A 25,644-nucleotide genomic window follows, 5' to 3' on the forward strand; every position below is an offset into this window, starting at 1 on the left:
GGATCTTAATTCTACAACTTTGCACATCTTATCTCGTGTGATCTGCGTCCATCAGAGCCATGTTGCTCATTTGAAGCAGAGCTCGCCGTAAAATCACTGTCTGCCGCAGAGGTATTGAATATCCAATATGTCGAGTATTTCACCCGGGTCCGTTTATTCAACACTAAATACACTGAGCTACCATGAGCCATTAGGGGAGTCTAGCGCTCGGGCAGTCCGTCGTCTTCACCGGATTATTGCTCTGTTTTATTCCGGAAAACAAAAAACAATTTGACAGTAAAAGAAACGAGTGTAAAATGTACAACAAAACTACAACATCAAGCACAATGAACATAAATTATTCCTAACGCAATGATAAAGTACAAATGATCGATTTCCGTCTTAGCGAACACAATTTCCATAACTTTATTTTGTACTTGGAGAATACATATAACCATATTTGAGATGTGTAGTGTGTTGTCCGTTAAATAAACGCTACAGCTCTGAAATGGGTTCATTTTCTGAGCAAAATGTACAAAGCTTCAGCCCCGTGAAACCTGTCACATGAAGTCGTGTCATTCTAAAAGCGCAAGTGTTTTTAAAGAGCAGACGTCAGCGAATTTAATGATAACTGGAAAGCAGGACATCAAGGTACCATTAACAAACCGAGGTATTGCAAAGCATGGAAAAAGAATATAAAAACAACAAGAGAAGAGGAAATATTATATTATAATATTATATGTGATAAAATGGGAATTCGGCTGTTGCGGGGATCAACGTCGAAGTTTTACTGTTTGTCTTGAGTTAATCCCCTTAATTCAGTCCACGGTTCTGACATCGCGCTTCGGTCCTGTATTTTAGATCGGGTAGCATAATCGTAAAGGACGTATTTGGACTGGAAAAAAAAACGGTGTGTTAGAGCAGGAAATCCCACCCCGATTCTCTCAGTGAATAATAATATATTCTTTAACACATTCCTTATAGCGCTTTTCTGGACACTCCCCTCAAAGAGCTTAACTTCCACACGCAATTAAATTGTAAATTAGCGGGGGCGGTTACAACTTTCGTTGCAATAATTTTTACACATCGGCGAGCTTGCCGTCTTAAAGGTTGGACGGGGACAATGTATTTAAGAGAGAAACTGCAAAAACATTTAGCGTATAGTACGTCAACATGCTGTTATTCAAGAGAAAGAAAATCAAAACTTCGGTCATCCTCGGACAACATGTTTAATGGAGAATTAACGGTCAGTATCAAATGCACCAAGCAGAATAGCAAACAATAGTAACATCAAAACAGCACTTTTTTATTGAACTTTTCAAATTGTATCCAAAAATGTTAAGCCTACAGTAAAAGAAACGTGTAAAATGTACAACAAAACAGTCCAAGATCAAGCACAATGAACACAAAATTATTCTGAACACAATGGAAAATTACAAATGATCGAATTTTGTCTTACAGAAAACAATGTCTATAACTGGAATTTATATTTGGAAAATATATATATACCATATTTAATGTGCAATTTTCTTTCAAACATTCAAACCTATTTTTTTGCTTAACCCTGATCTGAACCTAAGATACCAAAAGACTATTTTAACTATCCTATGTTCCTGATTTTCAATTATAACCTATTTTACCAATCTGTGCTATGTTCATTTTTTGTGTTTGCTCCAAGACAGCTTTTGCAAAGGCTTATCAACCACTCCAACTTTAATATTCTATTAGCTTTTTACACAGGCAGAATACTAAGTGAATGTGGTCAAATAAAATACCAACAAGTATGCAATTCATCTAGTTTAAGATACAGAAAAAACAAAGGTTAGCCAGAAAATGTGTTGAATAGATATATTACAAAGGCAAGAGATGACCTGTTGTGTTTCAGACAGCCTGCAGTTTACTTTAAATGATAAGAGACAGTTGTGAGCTGGAGAATCTCATCCACTGAGTTTTGAATACGCAAGACTAAACAGCATGCAAAAATCATGCTAAGATTTAACATCAGCCGTTAACCAAGACAGCAAACGTCTAAAAACGGGTAGGCGCCCTTCTGAAAGATTTTACAGCAGCGGTAAACCAACAAAAACCAGCTGCTCGGTTCCTCCATGTTTCAACAGTAGCAATGGATACGGCCGCGTGTCAAAGGTATGTCACCTCACAAACCCCATGCAAGCTTCTGAAAGTCTAGGCTCGGGAAAGCCCGGTTCTTTTAACAGAAGTGCTTTTCTGAAGCTTTTAGCAAACGTGAACAGTGTCTGGAGGCATCTTGACCACCCATGGGATGCTCAACCACAAAATACACACTTCCAGAGCTGTTCATCTTTCTCAGGTTCTCGTCTTGTCATTGTTCCAGGTTGGAGACTTTAAAAAAAAATGTTCAATGGATCACACCGGTTTGTGATGTGCAATTGTTATATTTATGGCACAGGATTACACTTACGGATCATGTTTGTGAACCTCTTAAAACAGATTTGCTTCGGTACAGGGAAGAATAAATCCAGCAGGACAAATGTCAGCTGTTGGTGTCCAAGCCCTGTATTTCACTGACCTCGGATCAAACTGACAAACACATGGCCTGTTTTCCTGGACAATAACATGGCTTGGTACGTCATTAACAAGTGCGTCTGCAGAGCTGACAGACATCATGGATAAGGTAAAAAAAAACATTATAGGGAATAAAAAACTAATTTCAAAGGAATAGTAAAAAAAAAAGTTAAAAAATTTCTGTTCATTTCCCCAGTGATTATTTTCGCCCCCCTGCTTCCTTCTGTGTTTGAAAGCTTAACTCCACCCTCACTAACCCCCCCCCTGCAATGCACAGATAGGAAGGCCTCCGAAATTCAAGATAAAATATATTTTTTGCATCACTCTCTTATTCCATTAAACTTAACAGTCACTGCTGGGAAACGATTTCAGCCCAGCCTCCCTTTGCTGGGTCCAACTGTGTGCGGTCAGAAGCTGCAGTGTCAAATGGAAACAAGGCCGATCTGCTCTTAATACACAACCCCCCTCTCAGCAGCAGAGTGGACCACACTGCACTCCCAAGCAAAAAGCTGCCCTGAATCCACTCTCTCCCGGGAGCAGAAATGTGGAAAATAACCAAAAAGATTCCTCCCACTTCGATGCATCAATTTCCAAACTTCAAGGTGCCATTCAACCCCGACCCCTCACTGAACTGCAGCGCGGAGGTGAGGAAGAGGAAGGCGCACGAACGCCCACAGGCAGGGCGGTGCCCGGCTGTGTGGGCAGGAGGTGCCATGAGCCTGGAGAGGAAAGAGACAAATACAAGTGTCACGGCTGCTCGCACCCCCGTCACCCACTCTCACAGCCACGTAAATCCACGCCGTGAGGCGCTGGCAAGCCACTAATGCTCCAGTCATCTCTATCCCAGCCCACCAAAGTCTCCACCACAGCAGCTGAGTCTCGGACACAGTCAGCACACAGCCAAGGCCCAGTACAAGTGCACCCTAGGCTGAGAGGAATCCTACACTGAGCAGGTTTGAGATAAGATGGATAAGCTGTGAAACGGACACTTATGATCCTAATTTGACTTGTGCGGAGTCAGCCAATGTCTCATTTCTTTCCAAAATTTAAACTTGGCGGGATTTTGATATATGAATCAGAGTCAAAGGAACTGATAAATACATCTCTTAAGGCACTTACAAATAGGAAAGTATTTTTCCCCACTTTCTTTGGGCTTGGAAAAAAAGCCTATATTATACCATCATATCTAGGACACAGAGATACACTATCGAAGTATATTCAATGAAAAACATTTTTTACATAAAATGTACAATCGGTGAACTGGCTTCACTCCAGGCAGCCTTATGAATAAACACTTCATTGTGGTTAGCAAACAATGGACTACAGTTAATTTCCATTAAAAAGTTCACATTGAAAGTACAGAAATTAGATTTTGGTATTTGCCTGGAAAGCGTAGCCTAATTTGAGCCTCTTAGGTACATGATTAATTATCAGAAAACAAAACTTAAAAACGCAGACCTGAGAACCCACAACTAATGCTCTTTAGCACAGCTTTTCAATTTTCAAAATCTCAAATTGCAGAAGAAAGCAGAAGAATAGCAAATTACACACAATTATTAGATCTCTGTACCATAGTAACACAAGCCCCAAAACACCAAAGCGTGATTCAATGTGAACTTTTTCCTGTAACACCCGGACTGATGTAGCAGGCTATCAATACAATCTAGGCCTGAAAACACTTGAAAATGTTTTTTGGGAGGGGTTAATATATTTCAGCATAAATCGATCCCAAAAATGAGATGGCATGGTGCTGCCCTCTAGACATCAAGGAGCACAGTGCAGATAAATGAAAAGACCACCTTTTCAGGTTTCAAATGATCATACTGCATGTGTGAAAGTGAATACAGCACACTTAGAAATTCCAGTGTAACAGCAAATTAAAAGGAAATAGCCACTAAAGAACAGTTTGCCTCTGATTATATCCTTTCACACTTTGTAAATAAAATACGGACATCACTGCTGTAGGCAAGGAGACATCCAAGAAGATGTAAACTAAACTTGGGGAAAAATAAGAGATGAATAAACCCCAATTCCACCCCCCAAAAAGTCTGAAGCATTCATTTACTGAATAAAGATCACACTAAAACATGCCCGCTTAAGCACAATAAACTTGCATCGTTCACCTTGACTCAAAGTGTACTATAATAACCCTATGCATGGCACCAAAAATGTAAGGATTCTGAGAGACAAAGGGCAAGCAAAAACAAAGAGCAGAAGAGCTGACGTGCACCGCGTGACGCAGCAGAGCTTCCACACGACAGAAATGATTTTGGAATTAAAGATATCGGAGGTGCGGGGAGGGGGAATAACCAGAAACTACAGCCCCAACCTGAAAGAAAATCGCAGGCCGTAGCTTTTCCAATGCGTGAACTACTTTTTAAACAGCAGCTCCTTCTCGACAAGTCAGACTGACAAAATCTAAAAAAAACAACAACAAAGGGTTACCCGAAAAACAAACTACAAAAAAGGAACAGAAAAAAACGTTCAGTGTCTTTTTTGGAACTTCTTCAGTCAGTGATGGAAGCAGAAGGACCCTCCCGCCTTGCACTGGCTGAAAACCCAACAGGCATCGTCAGTCCGAAAGGTATAAAGTGTTCAAAATCAACCATCCTCCTACTGTTTTGGTTCTTTGCTTATTTTTTTCTTTTTAATGTCTTTTTCGAAAGAGGGGAAAAAAACACGCGGAACTGAAGGTATGACAGTCTCTGTTCAAAATGACGCAGAGGATATTAGTAACAAAACTGTTTGTCTGTATTCTTCCTGTGGACTTTGCGACCTTCTGGCTCCCAGTGAAAGGATATTAATGGGGCACTGCTGGAGAAAGGCCTTTCGCTCATTCATTCTCACGAGAAGTCTCCATTCTGGGGCGGGCAGGGAGGAGGAGCGGGCGGGCGCTGGGCGAGCACTGGGCAGGCACTGGGCACGGGAGCGCGCCCGCTTAGCTCATGCCGTGGTTGACCAGGCCCTGCAGCATCATCATCAGGCGGCGGGCTCTCTTGCTGAGAGGGCTGTGGGGCTCCAGCTGCAGGTACTGGTAGAGCTTCTGTCGGACCTGCGCCAGCACGGAGCTCATGTGGTCTCGGGTCACGGGGTCACTGTGATCCAGGTTCATCACCGCGTCCTCCAAGTAGCTGCGAGACGCACAGCACGAGACGTCAAAAACTCAAGAGGTAAAACATTCCGTTTTGGTTTTAAAGGGGAGTCCGTGGCACAGACCTAAAAACCTCCCCAGCACACAGGGCCTACACACGTATCTTTTCACTCAGGCACCAGATGGTACCGTACTATGCACCAGCAGATAATTCCAATTTGGCATCTGCAGACCAATGCAATACATTTAATAGTTATCAGAAAGTTAATCTGCTGGATTAAAAGAGCTATTAACCTTTTAATGCTATAAATGCCACATCAAATCTTCATTCTGAAGAGCTAAGCAAAAAACACGGAACATCGGTTTAGCCAGTAAAATCTTACTGTAAGCATATACTATATAACTTATTTTCTTGAAACTATGGAGATATATATGTAATACAGCTCAGCTCCTTCACAGTTTTAAAACTCCCTCGACACTCCCACTTAAAATTCTGTACAGATTTTACCAACTTCTAGCAAATCCCAGGTTAGTTCCATTTTCATGTAACTCATCTGCAAGTGCTGTGGGTGTTAGCAGGCCTGGATGCAGTGTGCATACCTGATCTTGAGCTCTGTCCTGGTGGCCAGGTTGGTGGAGAGCTGCTGGATGAGTGAGAGGAGCACAGGCTGGATGAGAGGACAGGGATGCTGTCCAAAAACCTGCTGTGAGTCGACTGTCTCGCACACATACAGGACCAGGTTCAGATCAGCGGCAGACAGAGCCTGGAAGAGAAAAAATGGCAAATTTACAGTTAGAAAGATTTGTAATGTTTTATTTACCTTGAAAGTCTCACATCACTAAAAACTAGTCTATTAACAATAATGACATGCAGTTATGTTGACCAAAAAATGGAAACATAGAAGTGTTGGACCCCCACATGCAGCCAGCTCAGCCTGCTTATCCCATGGCAAAGGGCAGACTACACCAGCGTCTGGAATTCTGCAGGAGGGATGCGGCACCGTTCTTCAACGAGACAGTTTATCCACTCACTCCTGGCTTGCGGAGATGGAAAATGCCATCTCAATGATCGTTCCAGGATTTCCCATGAAAGCTCAACTGGGTTTGGACCTGGTGACTGAGGAGGCCGTGACACACAGTTAACATCCGTGTCCTTACAGCCTTGTTAGCTGTAACTACAGGAAACCAAGGCAACCAAGCCGGTCCAGCATTTTTATACCTGACACTAAGCATGCTGGGATGTTATTCGCTCAGCGCTCGAGCCACACCTGTGTGGAAGCCTTTCACTATGCTTGGTGTCCCTTATTTACCCAGGTGTTTCTTTTTGTTCACTACCTGTACGTCATCAACACCAATACAGGGCATAAACACCAAAGCACCACTGAGCACAGCTCATCTTAAAACAAACTGAGAAAAGATCAAGAAGAGTGCAGAGGCCAAAAAGGCTTTCTGCTCTCTAGTTGCTCATTATTCACTCAAAAAACCTAATGAGGTGATTGATTGTGTATCAGTGAACAGATTTACCAGTCCCTTTAATAAAGGCAAATAAACCATTTATAATTAACCTCCCCTTAATATGGCAATTCCACCAAGGCAGCTCGCAGACTGCAATTACAGCTTCAGAGAGACAATGATGAATGAGCAAACACAGCGACAGAGGCAAGAGAACAAGTGCATGGAATTCCTTCTTAATTCTCTTTAATCACTGAGGGCACAACAGACTGGCTGTGCTCCGGACCCACCTGCTGAAAGGCCTGGTTAAGCTGCCCCTGCTGCAGCATCTGCAGGATGTTGGCCTGCTGACTCTGATAGTCCAGGTGTGAGGTGGGGATGGGCGTGCCAGCGGCGGACCGCATGGCCTGCATTATGCTAGAGGTCACCACTGCCTGTTGTTCCTTCATGGCCATGCCCACCTCTCCTTTCACAATGCGCTGCACCTGAGTGAGGATCGAGTCCTGCAGGCTGGGCAGAAAAAGACCAGGGGGGATTAATGTGTTCCAACCAAACTCAAGTCAATCGACAAGCTTCCTTAGCTTCTACAGCACTGTCACAGGAAGATGGAGCTTCACCGAAGGAGGAGCTGATCACTGTAAAATACTACAAGAGAATGGATGGGGAAGATATCCCACTGTGTACACCTGCTCCACATAATTATTCACCTAGTATAAAGAAATTGCACAAAGACAAAACCTGTATAACAAAGCAAAAGCTAAACTGTCACTTTGGAATTGGAATTGGTCGGTAGGAAGGCGCAGAAGGTGAACAGACTCACTTTCCCACAATGACGTGGAGCTGATGTTGTACCTCGGAGCGCACGCTGGCCGTGACGCTGGAGGTCAGCTGGTCGGTGGAGTTCTGGAATGCGTCAAGCATCTGCTGCAGCTGGCCCACCAGCGGGTCCCGGGCCTCCTGGTCCCGCATTTTTTTATTCTTCAGGTGGCTTTCAAGCTGCTGAATATCTGGGAAGACAAAAATAAAAAAAGACATTTCCAGCTTCCCGCATTTATTCCCCCCCCCCTTCCCCAAGAAGTAACAGAACACGGAAACGTGGCAAAACGAGGGGCGCCGTTTCGAAGCAGCCTCACATTCGTGTGTCCCCTGCTTGAAGCTGTCGTTGATCTGCTGGAACATGGACTGGCAGCCCTTCTCAAACACAGGCAGCACGATGCTCTGGAAAGCCTCTCTGTACGCAGCCTGTATGGGACCCTGCAAAGCCTCAGCCGCTGCTTTCCCAATGGCATCTGTAGTGTTCTTCAGAGACAAAAGGAGCACAGAGATCTGGTCTTTTAAAAAGGCAGGAAAACAACGCAACATCCTGTTAACACAGCCAAAAGAACAAGTAAAGGTAAACTGTGTACTGGAAAAGTAGGAAGACCAAAAACACATTCTGTCTGTGGAGCCCTCTTCAGATGAGAGGGAGAGAGTGTGCAAGAATATAAAGTCCAAGGGGAAGTTAAGGAGAATAATAATAATAATAATAATAATAATCTTTACTTTATATAGCACCTTTAAAGGTGGTTTCTCAAAGAGCTTTACAGAAAGAGAACAAGAAATAAATAAGAAGAACACACAAGATAAAACACAATTACAATATGCAGAGGAGACCGTGGATGGTGGTACTAGGAAAAGCAGAGGGGTGAAGAATGGAACCAGTTAAGTAAAGGCTCTTCTAAAGAAGAAGGTCTTTATTTGAAGGATTTGAGAGAAGGTAACTCTCTAATAAATGTGAATAAATGAAGGAGCAGGCGGGAAAGCGTCCAGATGAATGAAAACCAGGAGGATGAATTCCATGAGAGGTGTGAAAAGCTGAAATCGGCTAACATATGAAGAGAGATTTGAAAAGACATTAGTCTGGGAACAGAGAGCTGCTGGATGGTGGGGTCACAGTTTAAGAGTAATTACAAACAATTATCCTTTTCTGTCTCTCTCACACACACGAAGAAGGCTCCATTTAAAAAAGGTCATGTTTTAGCTTTCTACTTATTGAGGAATGAACCTCTACTTGTTACTTTGCAGCTAGCACACCGATGCAGCACCCTCCTTTCCGAACACATATTGGAAGTCCATTGTGATGCACGACAGATTTAAGTCACTCAAAATATCTCCCCCTAGACTTCACATAACTATGAATTTCAGTATCCCATCAGTTCAAATTATTGTGGAAAGAGCCTTTATAGTGTAGTGCTGCAGCCTCAGGAGAGGTTTCTCTCTCTTCGGCAGATCAATATTTATTTTACACTGCATCTCTGTATTCAGGCACCATTATACAATGTGACAAGCTGGACAGAGATAAAATTATTTATATAAAGGTAAAAAAACCGATAATGGACCTAAATCATTCATATGAAATACATGAGCTGTTAATCAGTGTCATGCTAGTTCTTGCTCTAGATAGTGATTTGTGAAAGAAAAAAAGACAACAGAAGAAATCATTTTTCAACACAGGACTGCAGAAGAGAACAGACAAAGCTCTTCTTTCAACTCTCGCTAAACACTGGAGAAATTTTACGTTTTGCAGGAGGTGAAACACACCTTTGACTTCACCATTTTTGTGACATTCTCCTTCAGAATTCCCTCCACTGCAGTCAGTTTGGCTGCAATTGTGTTGCTCAGCTGCCCTGTGACTGGCTCCAGGCTCTTTGATACAGCTGCCGACACAAAATCATTATGAGCATCAGGATGACCTGCAAGCCATTTACCTGTAGCCTGTTTCCTTAACAAATTTACACCGGCTGCTTTAGATACATTTGGGAACTAAGCCAAGCAAACAAATATGAAAAAAGTTGGTGGATTAACCATCCTGTCAGTCCAGAAGGGCAATGATGCAACCAGTGATATCGAATTCTATTTTTTTATGTAAAAGAAATGCTTGTGTATTGTAGGGATGTTTCCTGATTCCCCAGACAGATAAAATAAGGTTTGTATTGTTGAACAACAATATTTACATGCAGTGGGACTTACAAGTCAAGATAAGTCTATCTATACCTATGAGGAATGTACCCATGTGAAATATTCTGATGTTATTAGAATATCAATGAGTTTTAAAGTTTTATTTAATTTTCAAGAAAGATGAGGGAAATATATTTGTAGATGACTCAAGAGTTAAATTAATCTAAAATTAATTATTAAAATGAAAATGTTTTGTGTGAAGTGAAATTTTTTTGAAAAATCTGTTAAAATTAAAAAAAGAAAGTGATGTTTTTTATGCAAACAAAGGTACACTTTGACACCCTGAATGTGTCCAAGAATGTGTGCTCTTTGGGACATAAACGTCTGATGTATTTTGACATGACTTGCCAGTACTGCCAAGTCAGAAGCTCAAATTCAAATTTTTCAAGTGGTGGGACGTCCAAGTCTAAATAGGCCATTAATGGTTAACCTAAGGTCACTACAAGACAATTCCATTACAAAACCACAGATCTGAGAACGAGCTGTTGAAAAACATGGCAAAGTAGCTCCGTGAGAGCAAAGTAAGGATCTCCCAGGAGCCTTTTTCCCTTTTCACTTTGTATGTTGTAGAGCAAACGAATGCAATGCACTTTCCCTCCTACAAAACTCAGCCAAAGATTTCTAATTTGCAATTTGATTTCCTTGCAGAATTGACAACCTAGACGCGTTTTGTCCTCTGAGAGACTCACTCTGCGGGACGGTCTTCTTCATCTCGTCTCGGACAATCTTGTCCAGCCGGTTGGACAGCGTGTTGCCGAGAGCCTGGGAGAGCTGCTGGGCCAGGTGCTCCTGCAGCTGCCGGTTGCGGTCGTGCTCTTCTGCCACCATTCGCTCCATTCTTCTCTCTTAGAAGGTCAAGGGTCAAGGATTGCACGTGGGACGCACGAACGTGAGAGATGACCCTTTCCTAAGGTCAGCTGTCAGCTTCACGGAGGAGACAGGTGAAAGTTTTTTTTCCTCATCTCATCAGCCTGCTAATTTTATGCTTAGCGTGCCATAAACACTATATTTTCATGTAATGCAAATGAATCATTCCCACGTTCTGCACAAACCAGGAATCACACTTACTTTCTGCATGAACGGCATGTGGCCAGGATGGCAAGGCTTCAGAGATCAACAGCACTTGCACAATCAGGCCCAACATTAATGGGGACATAAATTCAGTAGTAATAGTTTGATACTTAATAGTATGACTTAAGTAGAACTGTTAAATTTCCCAAAATTATGAGGCTTAAACCCACATATACCAATGCTCTGTGACTCACAAACAGAAATGCTTGCAGCATCAGATTTACAGCACCAGACTGGATCATTATATAACCCTTTTTGAGCTATGGGAAGAAATCCAGATTAAGATTACCACAGCTTTCAGACAAGTCAAAAAGTTACATGTTTTCCTGCTGTACATCATCTTTTCATTTAACAGCTGAATCAGGAGACACCCGACTCACGTCCTGATACCTCATCTGTGCTTAAACAGCAGGCTTGGAATTTCCATCTTCAGATCAGTTCAAGGATGAAAAGCAAGGATTCGGGTATTTTACAAAACTTGCACAGGGTGAGAAAAGGAGCCTATCAGAGTTACATGGACACTTTACGAAGGGAGAGATCGGAAATTGGGTTAACTTGGGCCGGAGCAATGGGAAAGGAAAGAACAAACTACTGGGACTACTTAACTGAAAGTGAGCATAAAGCACTAAGGAAATGAGAGGTGGCCTGTGCAGAAGGCAATGAAAATGTCTAAAAAGGATACGCTCCTGCTCCTGCTGGGAGACCATGACTCTCTCCACATGGCCCATGATAGAGCTCTGAACGGCATCCATGTGGTTGGTGAGCCTCTGCATCAGCTCCATCTGGCTCTGCCTTAACTCCGAGATCTCCCTCTGCTGGCTGCGCACCAGGGACAGCAGCTCCTCCTGCAGCTCAGGATTCATCTGCACCAACACACACATACACACAAATGCATAAAGTGTATCTACCTTCATGAACACCAGGCACTCAAACATCCTAATCCCCTTGGTCCAAATAATTCCTCGCAAAAGTTCCAGGAGTAGAAGCACTGATCCAGAATCAATGTTCATGTGGTTGTTCTAACAGAGTGAATAAACTGAGGCAGCAATGTGCAGCTGTTGCGCTATGTGTACGAGAACAATAGCTGCACAGGGTCTCGTACATTTTCATGGCTTCAGAAAGGCTTTTTGATGTCTGTCCCTTTTGCCAGCAGAAGACAAAACTTTACTAGATTAATCAGCCATTCTAGTTAGGAAAACAAAAAAAATGTAATAGCAGGTATTCAGTTTTTTTTTTACAGAATCTGTACATTTTAACTTGAAACTACTGTGGTATGAACACAAATCAATAGTTATGTCAGATGAATAAATTCCCAAAAGGAGAACGCCTGTTCAAGCCAACCAGACGTGTCAAACAATTGCAGCCGACATGAAAAACTATGAAAAATGACAACGGGGCAAATTCTAATGAAAACTTTACTTATGCCAGCTCCAAAAACAATCTTTAAGTGTAGGAAGACGACTTATTAATCAGATAATTCATACAAGAAGCAAGTGTACATTCATTCGCTTATTGTATTCAATTGCTTCAAGTGTACGAAGGAGGTTGGTGGTTCCAAGCTCCACATTTCACAAATGTTATTTCTGTTCCTAAGAAACGGACCTACCTGATGATCTGCTTGCCTGGACTGTGCAGCATCCCTAAAAAAAGAAAACAAAAAGTAAAGATTTCAGCAGGATGCTATGCAGGATTGAGGACTATAGAGTATTTAACTGAGAAGCTTCTTATCTGGGGTAATCAGACATATGCACTATTGTGAGTACTCTACTCTACAAAGTACAGGGAAGATAATTAAGGAAATGGAACACTGCGAGGGTTCTTGAAATAATATTTAGAGCCTGCTGGGGAACAACGATAGTTATAACATAACCTGATTACAGACAGACTAGGGTATACTGGCTATCGGGTAACATCAATTACGCACCATGCAGAACAGCTCTTCCGTAGTGCAGAGCAAATTAGTGTTCATAACAGCAAGTCACACTGAGAAGGTCCCATGGAGCAACCAGTTAAAAGAGCTAAAGATAACAATCACATCGCCTACAACGCATAAGTCATGGCTGTGTGCAGCAACAAAAATTGAGCATAGTTCTCACTGTGTGTAATACAGTGGGATAAGAGAAAAAAACAGTTTTCAAATGTAAACATAAGCCAAATGTATTGCTTGGACAGCACGTACCCATCATCTTTTTTGCTCTTTCTCTTTAATTTTGGAGAACTCCTTGGGGAGACTTTCCATTCTTTTACAGGTAACCTGTGGGAGGGTTTGGGACCGTAGTTTCCTGTGGAAGACGCAAGGCTAGCAACTTCCTCATCGTGATCACTGCAGATCAAGTAATAATTCTCATTAGGAAAAAGCACAGATTCACAGTACGTTTACAGAGTTAAACGCGAAGTTAATGGTCTTTTCTTCTCTCTCTGCACGCATCTGAGTTACCTTTGCTCTGCACTTGCATCCTGGCTGTCGTGCTGGGGGAGGTGATAGGTGTGTCTATGGAATGGAGAGGTCTTGTGCTTCTCCTTCATGTCTTCACGAGAGCTGGAAGGAAGGAGAAGACGAAACCTAGTGAAGCACATGATTTATTTTTCACGCCGCAAAACACTTCTGTAAATTTTGCCTTCTCGATATATTCAAGCACCTGTCCTTTTTCCAGCACTGGACAATCATAAATTCTGCCAAAAGGGTTTCAAAATAATTTCAGGCAATATAAATGTTGTTGTTAATACAAATAAAAAGAGTTTTTTGTAGGCAGAATTGGGTAGATTTTGGTTGGCAAATTGTTTTATAAGGCTCACTGTGAAGCAGCCAGTTTAGTGAGAAAGTTGTCACCACCAGCGGAGATTATTTAAGGGAAAGGCTGAAGCTACACTTGGAGAATTTCTGATTAACAACACCGGTTCAACGCCATTAAATTGCATTAATTGTGAATCAGATATTCCACTGCAGTGTATGTTGTATAAACTAACAGACGGAAATAGTGAGGAAAGAAATGGACCTTTGAAAATGCACAGTCAGGCTGCATCTGGGTGGCTCAGTGGCACTGAAACCATGTAAAATGAAAATCAAGGGTAATGGCAAGGACGTTATTCTTAACCCAATCTTACAATTTCCACGCGATCATAATTATCTGTATGTTAAGATGTGATTAGAGGGGAGAAATCCCCTTCAATTTGCTTCAGCCAGCCGTCACAGGGCAAGCCTGGTCTCTACGTGTTCTAAAGTGGAGTTATTTTCTGACGGGTCTCTTGCACGTGCCGGCGGTGGCCGGCGCGGGCGGCTCACCAGTCCGCGAGGCTGATCCTGGTTTCCCGGGTAATGTCGGGGGCCGCCGGCCAGGGCTGGCCCGCGCCGCTGTCAGCCGCCGAGGCCGCGGCGCTCTCCTGGGACAGGGCGGTCTCCAGCAGCGACGGCGTGCACCCGAGCAGCTCGCCCTGGCCGGGGCCCAGCTCCAGGGAGCGGGCGCTGTGCTCCGAGTTGTGGCGGTTGCGGGGGGACAGCAGGTGCAGCGCGGAGGCGGCGGAGGCCATGCTGTCGTCGTGCAGGCTGGGGTCCCGGGGCTCCCCGGGCAGGCCGCCCGCCGAGCCCAGGCCCCGCGGCAGCGCCTCCGAGGCGATCTCCGGGATGTCCTGGGACATGGCCGTGGACGCTGAGGAAATCACGTCGGGAGAGCGCTCTCGGGTCGGAGACGCCTGAGGCACCAAGAGAGGCTCGATCGTCTGGAGGTCCAGAGAGAGCGGTGGATTGGCTGCAGGGCTAACCTGCGGGACAGGGGGAAGAGTTTCCTTCTATTCACAGCTGCCAATAAAGATTCTAAAAACTCTTCTACTGAGCTGAAGAGTCACTGAAAACACATCACAGATCCGTACAATGCATTATAACTGAAACTCAGCAACAATACAAATGCTGCCAGGAAGTGGTCAAAAGACATTTTGAGTTTCCACCATCCTAAAAAAGCCACTTCTACTTTTTAATCGGTTTTGATAACTCTCTTCCCGCTTGTCAATCTGAATGTTTCTGTTGGGGGGAAACTGCTGTCCATCTATGCAGGTACCTGGATAGTCTTGGTTGGCAGCTGGTCTGTGAGCCCGGGAATGAGGATGGAGTTGCTCCGTGGGCTGGGTGGAAGACCAGAGATGGTGCTGCTGCCACTTGTGGTAATACTGCTCTCCAGGGAGATCATAGGGCTCTGAGTCAGCTCCTCTCCCGATCTGAGAAGACAAACGTAAGGAGCAAGACTGAAGGACAGCTTCACGGCATGGCAACATGACACAAAAATAAAACCCCATTAAGAAATCTTCTCCCTACGTTTGGTTTTGCTCATTTAAATGGTAGTGAAAAGGGGGACACAGGAATAAGGAAAATCATTTTATTATTCACTACAGCAGGCAGCTCAACTGGCTTCCACTCCTCAAGCTTCCTCACTACCCAGCCAGCTGCCCTCAAACCTGACAGTTTCACAACACGCTGGAGCCACTGCAGCACGATAACTTGTATTGTATAGCCTTTTCTCTTTACTTGAATTCCTGCTAAACCTGTATTTCTTAAGATGGGAAAGGGCTAATATTTGATCATCTTTACAGTTTCTCTGGCCAAAGCTTTGACGCCCAGGAATGTCGGTTTCTGTCAGGGTCTCACAGTCCTTCCCCATCCTTTCTCTGGTCGGTTATAAACATGCACCACATAGTTTAACCCTCTGCCCTTCTCTGCGACATACACATACTTTACCGCTGCTCTGCAACTTTAGATCCTGCTTGCACAAGCACTGATTCAAGACACACTCACCTGGACACGACACTCTCACCGATGGAGGTGCTGCTCATGGCTGTCACGGTGGTGAGGGTTGTGCCACTGCTGCCAGGGGACGTTGCAATTTGCTGATCACAGGAGATAATGCAGTCAATGGCAAATTTATTTCGCAGGGAAACAGAAGGAAGGTCTGTGGAAATCTTCACGTAAACTCTAGAAGTATCCGGTTTTATTTAATGACAATGTCTTGGTTTTAAATACTTCAACTTAGAAAGGGTCATTAAGACCTCTCGCAAACAATATCACATGGCTATCCAACACAATTTGAAAGGCAAGGTAAAAGCACGATGGTATGGTTCAGTTTTGGTGCTGGTTGTGTTTATGGAGATACCTGCTGCGCTGAAGCACTGGGAGTCATAAAGGCATCGGGCGTCATGAGTTTGGGCTTGACATCATTGGACGGGGACAGGAAGTCAGCTGGGGCAGGCAGGTTGGAGACCCTGCGCAGGTCGTGCTGTGACCCCCGGCCCGACTCTTTGTCTGACCCCAGGCCTTCCCCGCTCACATCTCGCAGGTGATCTGTAAAACCTGCATCAGAAGACTGCTTGCATCAGCCTGAAGCAGAAAGCTGAATCTTTTACACCCTGAGAGCCAACATGTCTTGGCACTGGAATTGTGCAAGTTTTACTTGCGTAAGAAATATATTTATCCATTAATCTAGAAATGATGTAAGAATATTACATGACGCAGATAATTGCACATTTTTAAAACACTTCCCTATATAACACTATATATCTTTTCTAAGCAACAGCTTATCTAAAACCACTGTAGTCTCAGTGACTTAGGACTAAACTGGGACAGATCATGCTCAAGACAAAAAGCTTGGAAGTCCACAGGCTCCCTTGATCGCCCCCACAATTCAAGAGAATCAGAAACTAGACAGCAGCTTTCCTTGCTTCCATCTTGAATATCTGAATCCTGCCGGGCAGGAAAGGGGATTTGTTCTTTTAGAACGGATAAACTCACCGAAGTCCTCACACGAACCAGTACGAGGCAGAAACAAGGAACTGCCAGGACTCTGCTGATGATGAGGCTGAAACCAAATCTGCACATCCTGCAGGGACCTGAGAAAAATGAGCAGAAGAAGTAAATGTCTTTATCTGTACCACAAAAGTTGCTTTTTGCGAAAACCCTGGGAACTACATTTAAAAAAAATCACCATCTATGACAAACCTTTAAACGCATCATGGAGTCGGTTTATCTCAAGCTTCTTGTTCTATTACTTAAAAGGTTTCCTCCTCTCCCATCAGAGTACTCACTTTGTGTGGACACAGTACAGTTTGATCTGGACTCCTGCTTTGGATTCAACAGGTCCTTGGCTTCCTTCTGCAATGAAAAAAGAGAGAAATCTAACTTTTAAAGGAACACTGTTCCTCTGACTAGAGCAGTGGGCGAGCTTCTGGACTCGTGACGTGTGGGTTTGAGCACTCACTGCAGACACTGCTGTTGTACCCTTAAGTGATGTAACTTACCCCAGTTGCTCCACTCCACCCAGCAATACAACAGGTGGAGACCAGCAATCCTAGGGAGTAATCAAACTGATGGACCAGTGTCCCAGGCAGGTTTCGCTATCGAAACCAGGTTGCCCAGTTACACAAGAGCTTCTGTGGCTCTGATATAGACTTTGCCTTTTTTAAGTAGTAATGCCACTATTCTATTACCCTTTATCTGTAAACTCCTCACTGCAGGAAGAAGGCTAAACACATTAAATGTATCGTATTGTCAATTGTATTGTTAAGCGCCTTGGGGCAACCTTGTTGTGAAAGGCACTATATAAAAATAAATTGAATTGAATTGAATTAAATGATGTCAGTCTTCTGAGCTTACGCATAGCTACAGGAATGTTACAGACATCAAAAATGTATGTGAGCAGTCTTGCTCCTCCAGCTGTTTAATGAGCCAAAAAAATTACCCCAGTGACTTCTTTTAAAATGCCAAGCCACATCCATAATATGACCTGGCATTTTAAAAGTAGTTCTAAGCACCCACAGACGTGCCTACCTGAGGTCATGCTCTCGCTCTCTTCCTCGGGGGGAAGGACTTCAGTGTGACGCAGGCGGCTGCGGCTCACATCCTGGATGCCAAAGCTGAGCACTGGGTTGGTGAGCAAGAACTCCGAGATGGCAGTAAAGCTGGCTCTGCCCTTCTCCTGATCCTGCAGTAGCTCCATCACATACAGCACCTGCAACCAACAGCATACTCAGGCAGCCAGGTCGACTGTGCAAGTACAGTGGCTTCTCCACGAGAAGCGTTCGAAACTCCTGGAAATAACCCTCACAGAATTCCAATTACCCTGAAGGAGAAGGTTTGGCTCGTAGTTTAACAACATGCACAAGGTTCAGAGTCAGGAACTGGTTGCCAATACCATTACGGTTACATAGTTAAAGGCATGTGGTCACAAAAAGTGAAAAACAAGAGGAAGCACAAAACCCTGAGTACACTGCTCCTTCAACAAAGCAATGGAATACAGAAATGTAATACACTGATAAAAACAAACCTGCAGTCATCATTTACAATTATTGGGTCTGACAAATCTGATCTGTTTCCTTAAACAAGAAGCTGCACTGTCTCTGGGTTAATGGGTTCAGATCCCAAATGTCGCCATCAATCCAATACGATAAGGAGCAATCTGACCTATCCACAAAAGCAAGTTAGGCACAAAACCTTACTTTTCTTTGAACATCACTGAGTATCAGGTACTCAGCAGAGAGATCCAAACTTGCTTTCAGACTCGGAAGAACGCTGGAGTTAAAAGGATCTGGAGAAAATCTGAAACATGAAGAGATATAAATAGATTACCATATAAAAAAAGCTAAATGAAGAGATTTCCAGTCCCTCGAAGAGAACCAAAAACTATTAAGCTTACTGCACAACAACTTGGCAAACACCTAACGCAACGGCAAACCCCACACTAAAAACACAAGGTGCGTGCGCAGTCCTTGCCTGACGGTCTGCAAACAGGTCCAGGACACTGTACACCACATCTTCAGCTCTCGATTCTGTTCTGCTCCAGTGATGAGGAACCTCCAGAATGGAACACTGCCGAAGAGACCATCATTACCGTGACAGCTTTGTTAAGGTAACTTACCAGAGCCATATCTTTAATGAGCACCGTAAATACTTCACAATACATTACAGTATACAGGCGTTGCAAAAATGCCAGGGTGGAGTTCAACAGTTTGATTAAGAGTCTCAGCTCTTGCAACGTTCGTGCTGCTTACAAGGCATGTGTATACAAGTGAGAAACAGTAATGCATTGTTCTAAGCACTCTGCATTTCACTAAAATAATCCAATCAAAAAGGTGTAAAGGCTATGTGCCAGGGAACTGAAATTTCAGTTCCTGTATCAAAGAGAAGTTTATATGTGACACAAACACATATAAAGAAAATACAAAAACATGTTGCTTTACTGACATTATTTCCAACACCTTAAAGCTATTTTTTACAGCATTTTTCCTACATAAATAGTGACAACAGGTTTTTATATACTGGTGAAAGCAAGGCACTGACGACTTACTCTGGGTCTTGTTTCTTGTGATTGTCACAAAACAGCAAGCAGGATAAAGGCTTCCCATTGTGGGGCTTCCATTCATGAAGACATCTATGAAAAAAAGGAAAGAAATGCCTGTGTATGAGACACGGATATTGACATACTCTACTGCTCAAACAGACCACATTTTCTTATCATGTATTCATAAATATTTGATGTTTAACACTACAACAGTTCCACATTAGTCCACACAATTCACTGTGGTGATGACTAATTTAACCTATGCAGGAAACAAAGACATGAACAGCATGAACAGCAAACCAAATGAATAGCAAACAGCCGCTCTTACCCAGTTTAAATCCTACCATGAGTCAGTTTCACAAACTACAATGCTTAATCACCTTGGCTGGCCCTGCCCTTCGATGTAGATCTGCCAGAACTTGATGTACCCATCGTGACTGGCAGTGGCAAGGACTGTGCCATCAGGGGACAAGGCGCCTTCGCTGATACGCTGAAGAGCAGAACGGACAGGTAGGAGTAAACCATGGGCTCAAAACCACACTTAAAAAATGCCATTTGACAAAATTTCAATACAATCTTCATTTTAGAAAACTGCAAGTTGAAGCACAAAAATACAGAATACAGCTGAGATGTACTGCATAGCAGTATCAGACCCCGCTGTGTGACTTGATTGCAAAAATCCAATTGTCCAAATTGGCTATAAAGCTGCAACTTCTACTAAGAATAATCATTAAGTACACATTTTAGACACCTACACAGAAAAGGCTGTCTAGATTGCACATAAATATTTTCCAATATAAATGGATAAGTAGCAGACTAGTAATGATTCTCATTGGCTTGACTTGCATGGTATGGGAGGCAACACTATTATTTGAAATGACTGACTGCTTACCTCTGTATGTCCTTTAACAGTGATAAAGCCATCCTTCAGATCAGTCACTTCCACTGGCCAGGTGGTGTTGCTCGCTCGGAGGATCTCCAAATCCCACACTTCTGCCTAAACACAGACAAAACCTGCAGGATCACCCACTGCCCGCAACAGCAACTTTAAATACAGAAGACAGCCATAAAAAGGAAAATGCTTTTATGTAAGAGTAAATAAGACTAGAACTCAGCAGGATTGTTACATCACAAACAAGGTTTTTCCAAAAGAAAATACTGTTTTACATCACACTTGGAATCCAATCTTTGAACCAACAAGATGTACACTCTATTTTGCTCTACACGAGTTCTTAAAACAGTCATACCCGGTCCTCATGGAGCAAGGCCAGTGTCTGACAGCCATCCTCTGCATTGTCATCATTCTCCTCTGGGATGAAAGGGCACCAAATGATCCTCCTGTTGGTGTTTAAGGGAGTGCCTTCGGGCCTCGTTATGTGGACAATTATCTCATCCCTGTTTCAGAGTTAAGAATGTAGCAAAACACTGATAGGAAGACCTGGTGTAACAAAGACATTCAAATGATCCTGCTTCATTACAAGACAAACATTAAATGCTATTAATATCAAACATAACAGCAAGTGTTTGTTTCCTTATTATGCACTTGCACGTCTCCTCCAGGTAATACAATAAGTTATATGATTGCAGTATGTGAATTTCCTCACATTCAGTCTTTCTTCACGTATCAGCTATGTAACACTGCTCCATTTCAGGGATATTAAGATGGACATAATGCATCATAGACTAAACATTTTTTATATAATTTATAGAATTAGAACAGAAAAAATCAATTCTGTTGAGATAAACATTTTTTAATACAAATATGGCCACTGCCATCTAATTCTGACCAATAAGTTTTGTTCTAAAAATAGGAAATTTTATAACAATAAGAAACAGCAAGATGACCAGCATCAAAAAATGTCAACATTTTGCTCTTTACAAAATGGAAGCTTTGAGCTTCAGTGTGCTGCTAGTACAGGGCTCCCCTGGAAGAGGATACTGTATTTTTCCATCCTGGCTGGTCAGTTGCCACACAAAGAGGTTGCCAGCTTCGTCCACGCAGGCGAGCTGGGTGGAGTTGAGGTGAGCAAAGGCCAGGTCTGTGACGGCCCCCGTGAATCCTTTGAGAAGCGTGCGCTCAGCCGTGCTCAGCGACAGCACTCGGATCATGGGGTAATTGTTTGCACCTGCGCACAGATAAAACAGAATAACGTGCTAAAATATGCCAAGCGCTGGCAGGTGGCGTGACCTTTGAAACAAGACCTGGAATTAAACTCAACATCAAATTTAGAGTTCACCTGCGTTGCCATTCGCGGGTTTAAAAACAGATCCCACCGAACATTTCATAGCTCCTCCCGATTCCATGCTATGCAAATCTCAAACTCCCGATGATCTGCAGATACGGCTCGAAAAGGTTCTTGCATGTGTTTAAAAGGGAAATGAAGAATTATACTAGGAGGGCGGGTGTTAAACATTCAAAACGCACATAAAAGGCACCCACAGATTACCTGCAACATTCAAACCCAAATGCAAACCAGGCTAGGACTTTATATTTTTTGTAGTTTTAAGAGTGAGGCAGAGGGCATGTTTATTACGGAACACTCAAGTCCAAAAGTGTTAAAAGGTTTTGCTATAGCAAGAATAACAGCAGGGCATATTTATACACAATCACTGTTTATTGAACACACTGCATAGTAACCAAGCAACAAAGCCACACAGCCTCAACTGTTTCCAAACAGTTTTCAGAAGCAGTCTGGCAATGCCTGCTGGACAGGCACACACTGCACTGCAAGTACAGAAACCATCACTTTACCAAGGAGGGGGGAAAGAAAGCACTTCTCACCTCTAATGGCATAGGCAAGGAAACTGTTGGACACCGCTATCAGGTTGCCATAATAGTACTTGTGTTCCCAGTCATACTTTGCAATAGGCTGGATTTTGACCTGCAAGAGAACGAGTCTAAATGAAACCCCAAAGTCCAGCCCTTTGGACAGAAGGCCTGGGCTGCAGGTTCTTCTTGCCATAAACACACAAACATGATTTACCTTGTTGCTGCCCCTGGCTTTGCTGTTGATGCTGGAGTCATGGCTTGCCACGACCTCCACATCCCCAGATGAAATGACAATACAGGTGGAACTGTCATCTCCTGAGAGGCAGCTGTTACACAAAAACAAAACTGTTGGACTTAGTAACCTAAGAAACAAGACCATTTAGGTAGCAGCACTTTAAAGCACAAATGTTGCAGAGACAAAATATCAACAAAGCCACTCTTTCTACCACTCTACTTAAAACGGGCCAGCACTTTGGGTGATGTGATATTTTTAATAGCCATGCTCACTGCCTAAATAAGTGCACATTGCACATTAAATATTTGACAAAAGAGGCAACAGGAAACTTGCATTCATCTACAGTTGTTGAAGTAAAACCAATCAGCTTATCCCATTATCAAATAAAGAATCACTCCTTGCAGATTAAAGGTGTACTGCTCTGTGCAAGGAGCAGATTTAAAACTTTGTACAGGAATTACTGCAATCAGTATTAAACTTGGGGCTTGCACATATACTTTAAACTGCTAACTGCTCACACAAAAGGCAGCAGCTGCTTTGTTTTTCATACTTTGATAACATTATCCTAAAGCAGTAACGATTGCCTACAGTGGCTGTATTAGGACTGTTTGCTAAACGTTCTCTAGATCTCTAGATTCAAAGTCAAACAGGTAAGCTATGCACTTTCAGTTTTGCATTCCCATAAGCATTCATTCCTTTTGATTAAGGAAGTGATCATGGTTACCAAAGCTGCAAGCAGAACAGGCACCAGCAAAGCAACCCCCCCCACCCCCATCACAAACACAAAACCACGACCCCCCCTCATCCCCTACATGGTCTGTCTCTCGTGCGAGCTCATGCTCTCCGGGTTGTGCGCAGTGGACTCGCCCAGGGAAGCTCGATCACCCGCGGCTACGAAGTCAGCGCCAAACAGGCCATTGAGCTCGCCGTTGAAAGACTTCTTTGGGTTCTCAGTCGAAGAGGTATCTGGTGGGAGGGGAGGAAAGTCTTGTCGTGAGGACAATGCAACAGACCGATAAAAAAAAACCAAACAAGAATCATGCACAGAAATGCATTTTACTTCTTTGTGTAAGCCCAGCAGAGAAAACTAAAGAACAGTTCGGAGTGAGCCCTTTAAATAAACTTGGAAGTTCAAAGGGCTCACGGATTTTGAGGGATACGTATAGAATACATATTTTCTTGCAAAACTGTTCTTTTTGAACTACAGCTGAATTTTATGTAACACCTGACATGCGCTCTCAGCGCAACGCCCGTTCCCGTTGGGAAACGCGTCGCAAAAAAAAACAGTCGCACTTGTTACAACTGAATTTCGCGACTTTTCGAGTCTCATTCCACGCGAAACGGAGCAGAAGAAAAAACACGAAAACTTCAGTGGCGGTTTTCTCCCGTTCGGTCAGGTTTGAACCTCTGAAAAGTCCTGCCTTCTCGTACACCCCCTCTCCGCCTCAAAATCACCACCTCTCGGCTTGTTGTGCATTTTCTTCTGGACCCTCGATTGCAACAACTTCTCAAATCTCTCGTATATTTTTTTTTCCCCCACCCGTGAAGCTGACAATTTAACGTCGTTTTGTTCTCCTATTCCGTTACACGTTCCCGGGCAACATAAAATGCGCAAAAGGGTTGAGTTCACTGCTGGTCGCTAGAAACACCTTATCGTTTTGCATTTTGTGTTTGAACTTCGGCTTCACTTCTCGGTGTATCTCCGTATCTTTTCCGCATCCCTGTAACTAACACCCCCTTCTGCGGCCTAGTTTATCTTCCAGGCCTCTCCCGGCTCGCCTCCCCACGGAACTCACCGCTAATCCCGGGTCGGGCCAGCTTCAAGATGTCCCGAAGATGCTGGGTCGCGTCCTCTATATCTATATTGGAGTTAGAAGCCATAAGGGAGGGAAAGGGGGAGGTAGCGGGCGGATAAACGACAGGCAAACCCTTTACTTTCTTAAAATGTTGTATCGATACTGTTCTGTTTCGTCAAAGTGATCGCTTGCCCCAGATTCCGTTTTCTGCTGGTCGTGAAAAACCAGCAACCGCCTCAACTTCCGTTCTGCGCTCACAGTAATTCCGTCCCTGCTGCCAGGGAAACCGCGAACTCGCTCACGCGTTCCTGCTCAGCACTCGACCAGATCTTTGGAAACAAAACTATAGTGTTCGTATTGTAATAGATCCGTAAGTCGTGTTAGGAAAAAAAAAAAGGTTTATAGTTACTTTTTACAAGCATTTCAAATTTCTCTGGCAATTTAAAAAATTTCACCATTTAAAGAGTTGGTTTTGATCAGGGGTTTTTAATGACCAAGTTGTCGGACGATGTTGTCCCAGTTTTTAACGTTCTGCCCCAGAGGCCACCTTAGCGACTTAGCAGCAGTATTTGTCTGCTGAGCGGAATAAATTCAGGCATTCGTCGTTTTCCTTCACTGTGGGTGTTTGTAAAATACGATATTAATTTAAAATGTACAAGTCCGCGGAAGGAAGACCTTCACCTCAATTCCACGCTGTGACATTGTCAGTAACAACAGAGCAGTGAAGTTGCTTTGCATCGTGCATGTGATGTGCCTCATCAAAGCATGCAGCTTTATTGGCATTTGCGTAGGAAAGCCTCCTAAGACAGTGCTGATAAAAAAAGAGCCAGGGTGTCGTTTCTAAATTTACCAGAAAGCAGAATTTGTTTTCTGCAGGATTAACTACACCGTGTGTGCTGTGCAAGAGTTTTCTGCAAGGCATTCAATCAGTTGATAAACTTGCTTGTATAGCCCTTGTTTAAACACAAGTTACATGCAATATATTGAAAAAAATAAATAAAATGGCATTCAAATCTTTTGATTGAACTTGAAGTGAACGTGTTTTTGTTTTACATGGATAAAAAAACGGCCAGTAGTTCTGAAATCTTCCACACAATTTTGTCCCCGTTTTAACAGTGAGAGCGAACTGCAGATAAACCGAGGGGAAACAGAATAAGGAAACCTCGTCAGGCTGGGAGCCTTTCGATAGGGTTTGGCCAGTTTTTGAGGAATGGCAGTTCCTGGCACAGTGCGCTTTGCCAAGATGGCAATAATAATAATTCCTTACACTTATATAGCACCTTTCTGGCCACTCCACTCAAAGCCCTTTACAGGTAATGGGGATCCCCTCCACCACCACCAGTGTGCAGCCCCACCTGGATGATGCGACGGCAGTCATAGTGCGCCAGTAC

The 25,644-nt window shown here is 43.3% G+C and overlaps 1 protein-coding gene across 1 annotated transcript; it reads right to left on the minus strand.

The window, feature by feature from the left end:
• Nucleotides 1-1,267: 1,267 nt before the first annotated feature.
• Nucleotides 1,268-24,514, minus strand: edc4 (enhancer of mRNA decapping 4). Its single transcript, XM_088938628.1, has 29 exons — nt 24,254-24,514; nt 23,270-23,423; nt 22,437-22,548; nt 22,235-22,334; nt 21,392-21,578; nt 20,700-20,847; nt 20,345-20,449; nt 19,833-19,942; nt 19,459-19,542; nt 18,885-18,980; nt 18,611-18,710; nt 17,943-18,123; nt 17,201-17,267; nt 16,908-17,005; nt 16,273-16,469; nt 15,918-16,009; nt 15,187-15,343; nt 14,418-14,893; nt 13,572-13,673; nt 13,314-13,457; nt 12,741-12,774; nt 11,817-11,997; nt 10,753-10,908; nt 9,647-9,762; nt 8,200-8,365; nt 7,887-8,073; nt 7,357-7,576; nt 6,215-6,378; nt 1,268-5,654 (listed from the first exon to the last, which is right to left on the minus strand). Exons 1-29 carry the CDS (start codon nt 24,336-24,338, stop codon nt 5,462-5,464), a joined length of 4,212 nt encoding a protein of 1,403 aa, XP_088794754.1. The 5' UTR covers nt 24,339-24,514; the 3' UTR covers nt 1,268-5,461.
• Nucleotides 24,515-25,644: the final 1,130 nt, after the last annotated feature.

This window comes from Atractosteus spatula, chromosome 21 (genome assembly GCF_055471065.1).
Source record: "Atractosteus spatula isolate fAtrSpa1 chromosome 21, fAtrSpa1.hap1, whole genome shotgun sequence".
NCBI lineage: Eukaryota > Metazoa > Chordata > Actinopteri > Semionotiformes > Lepisosteidae > Atractosteus > Atractosteus spatula.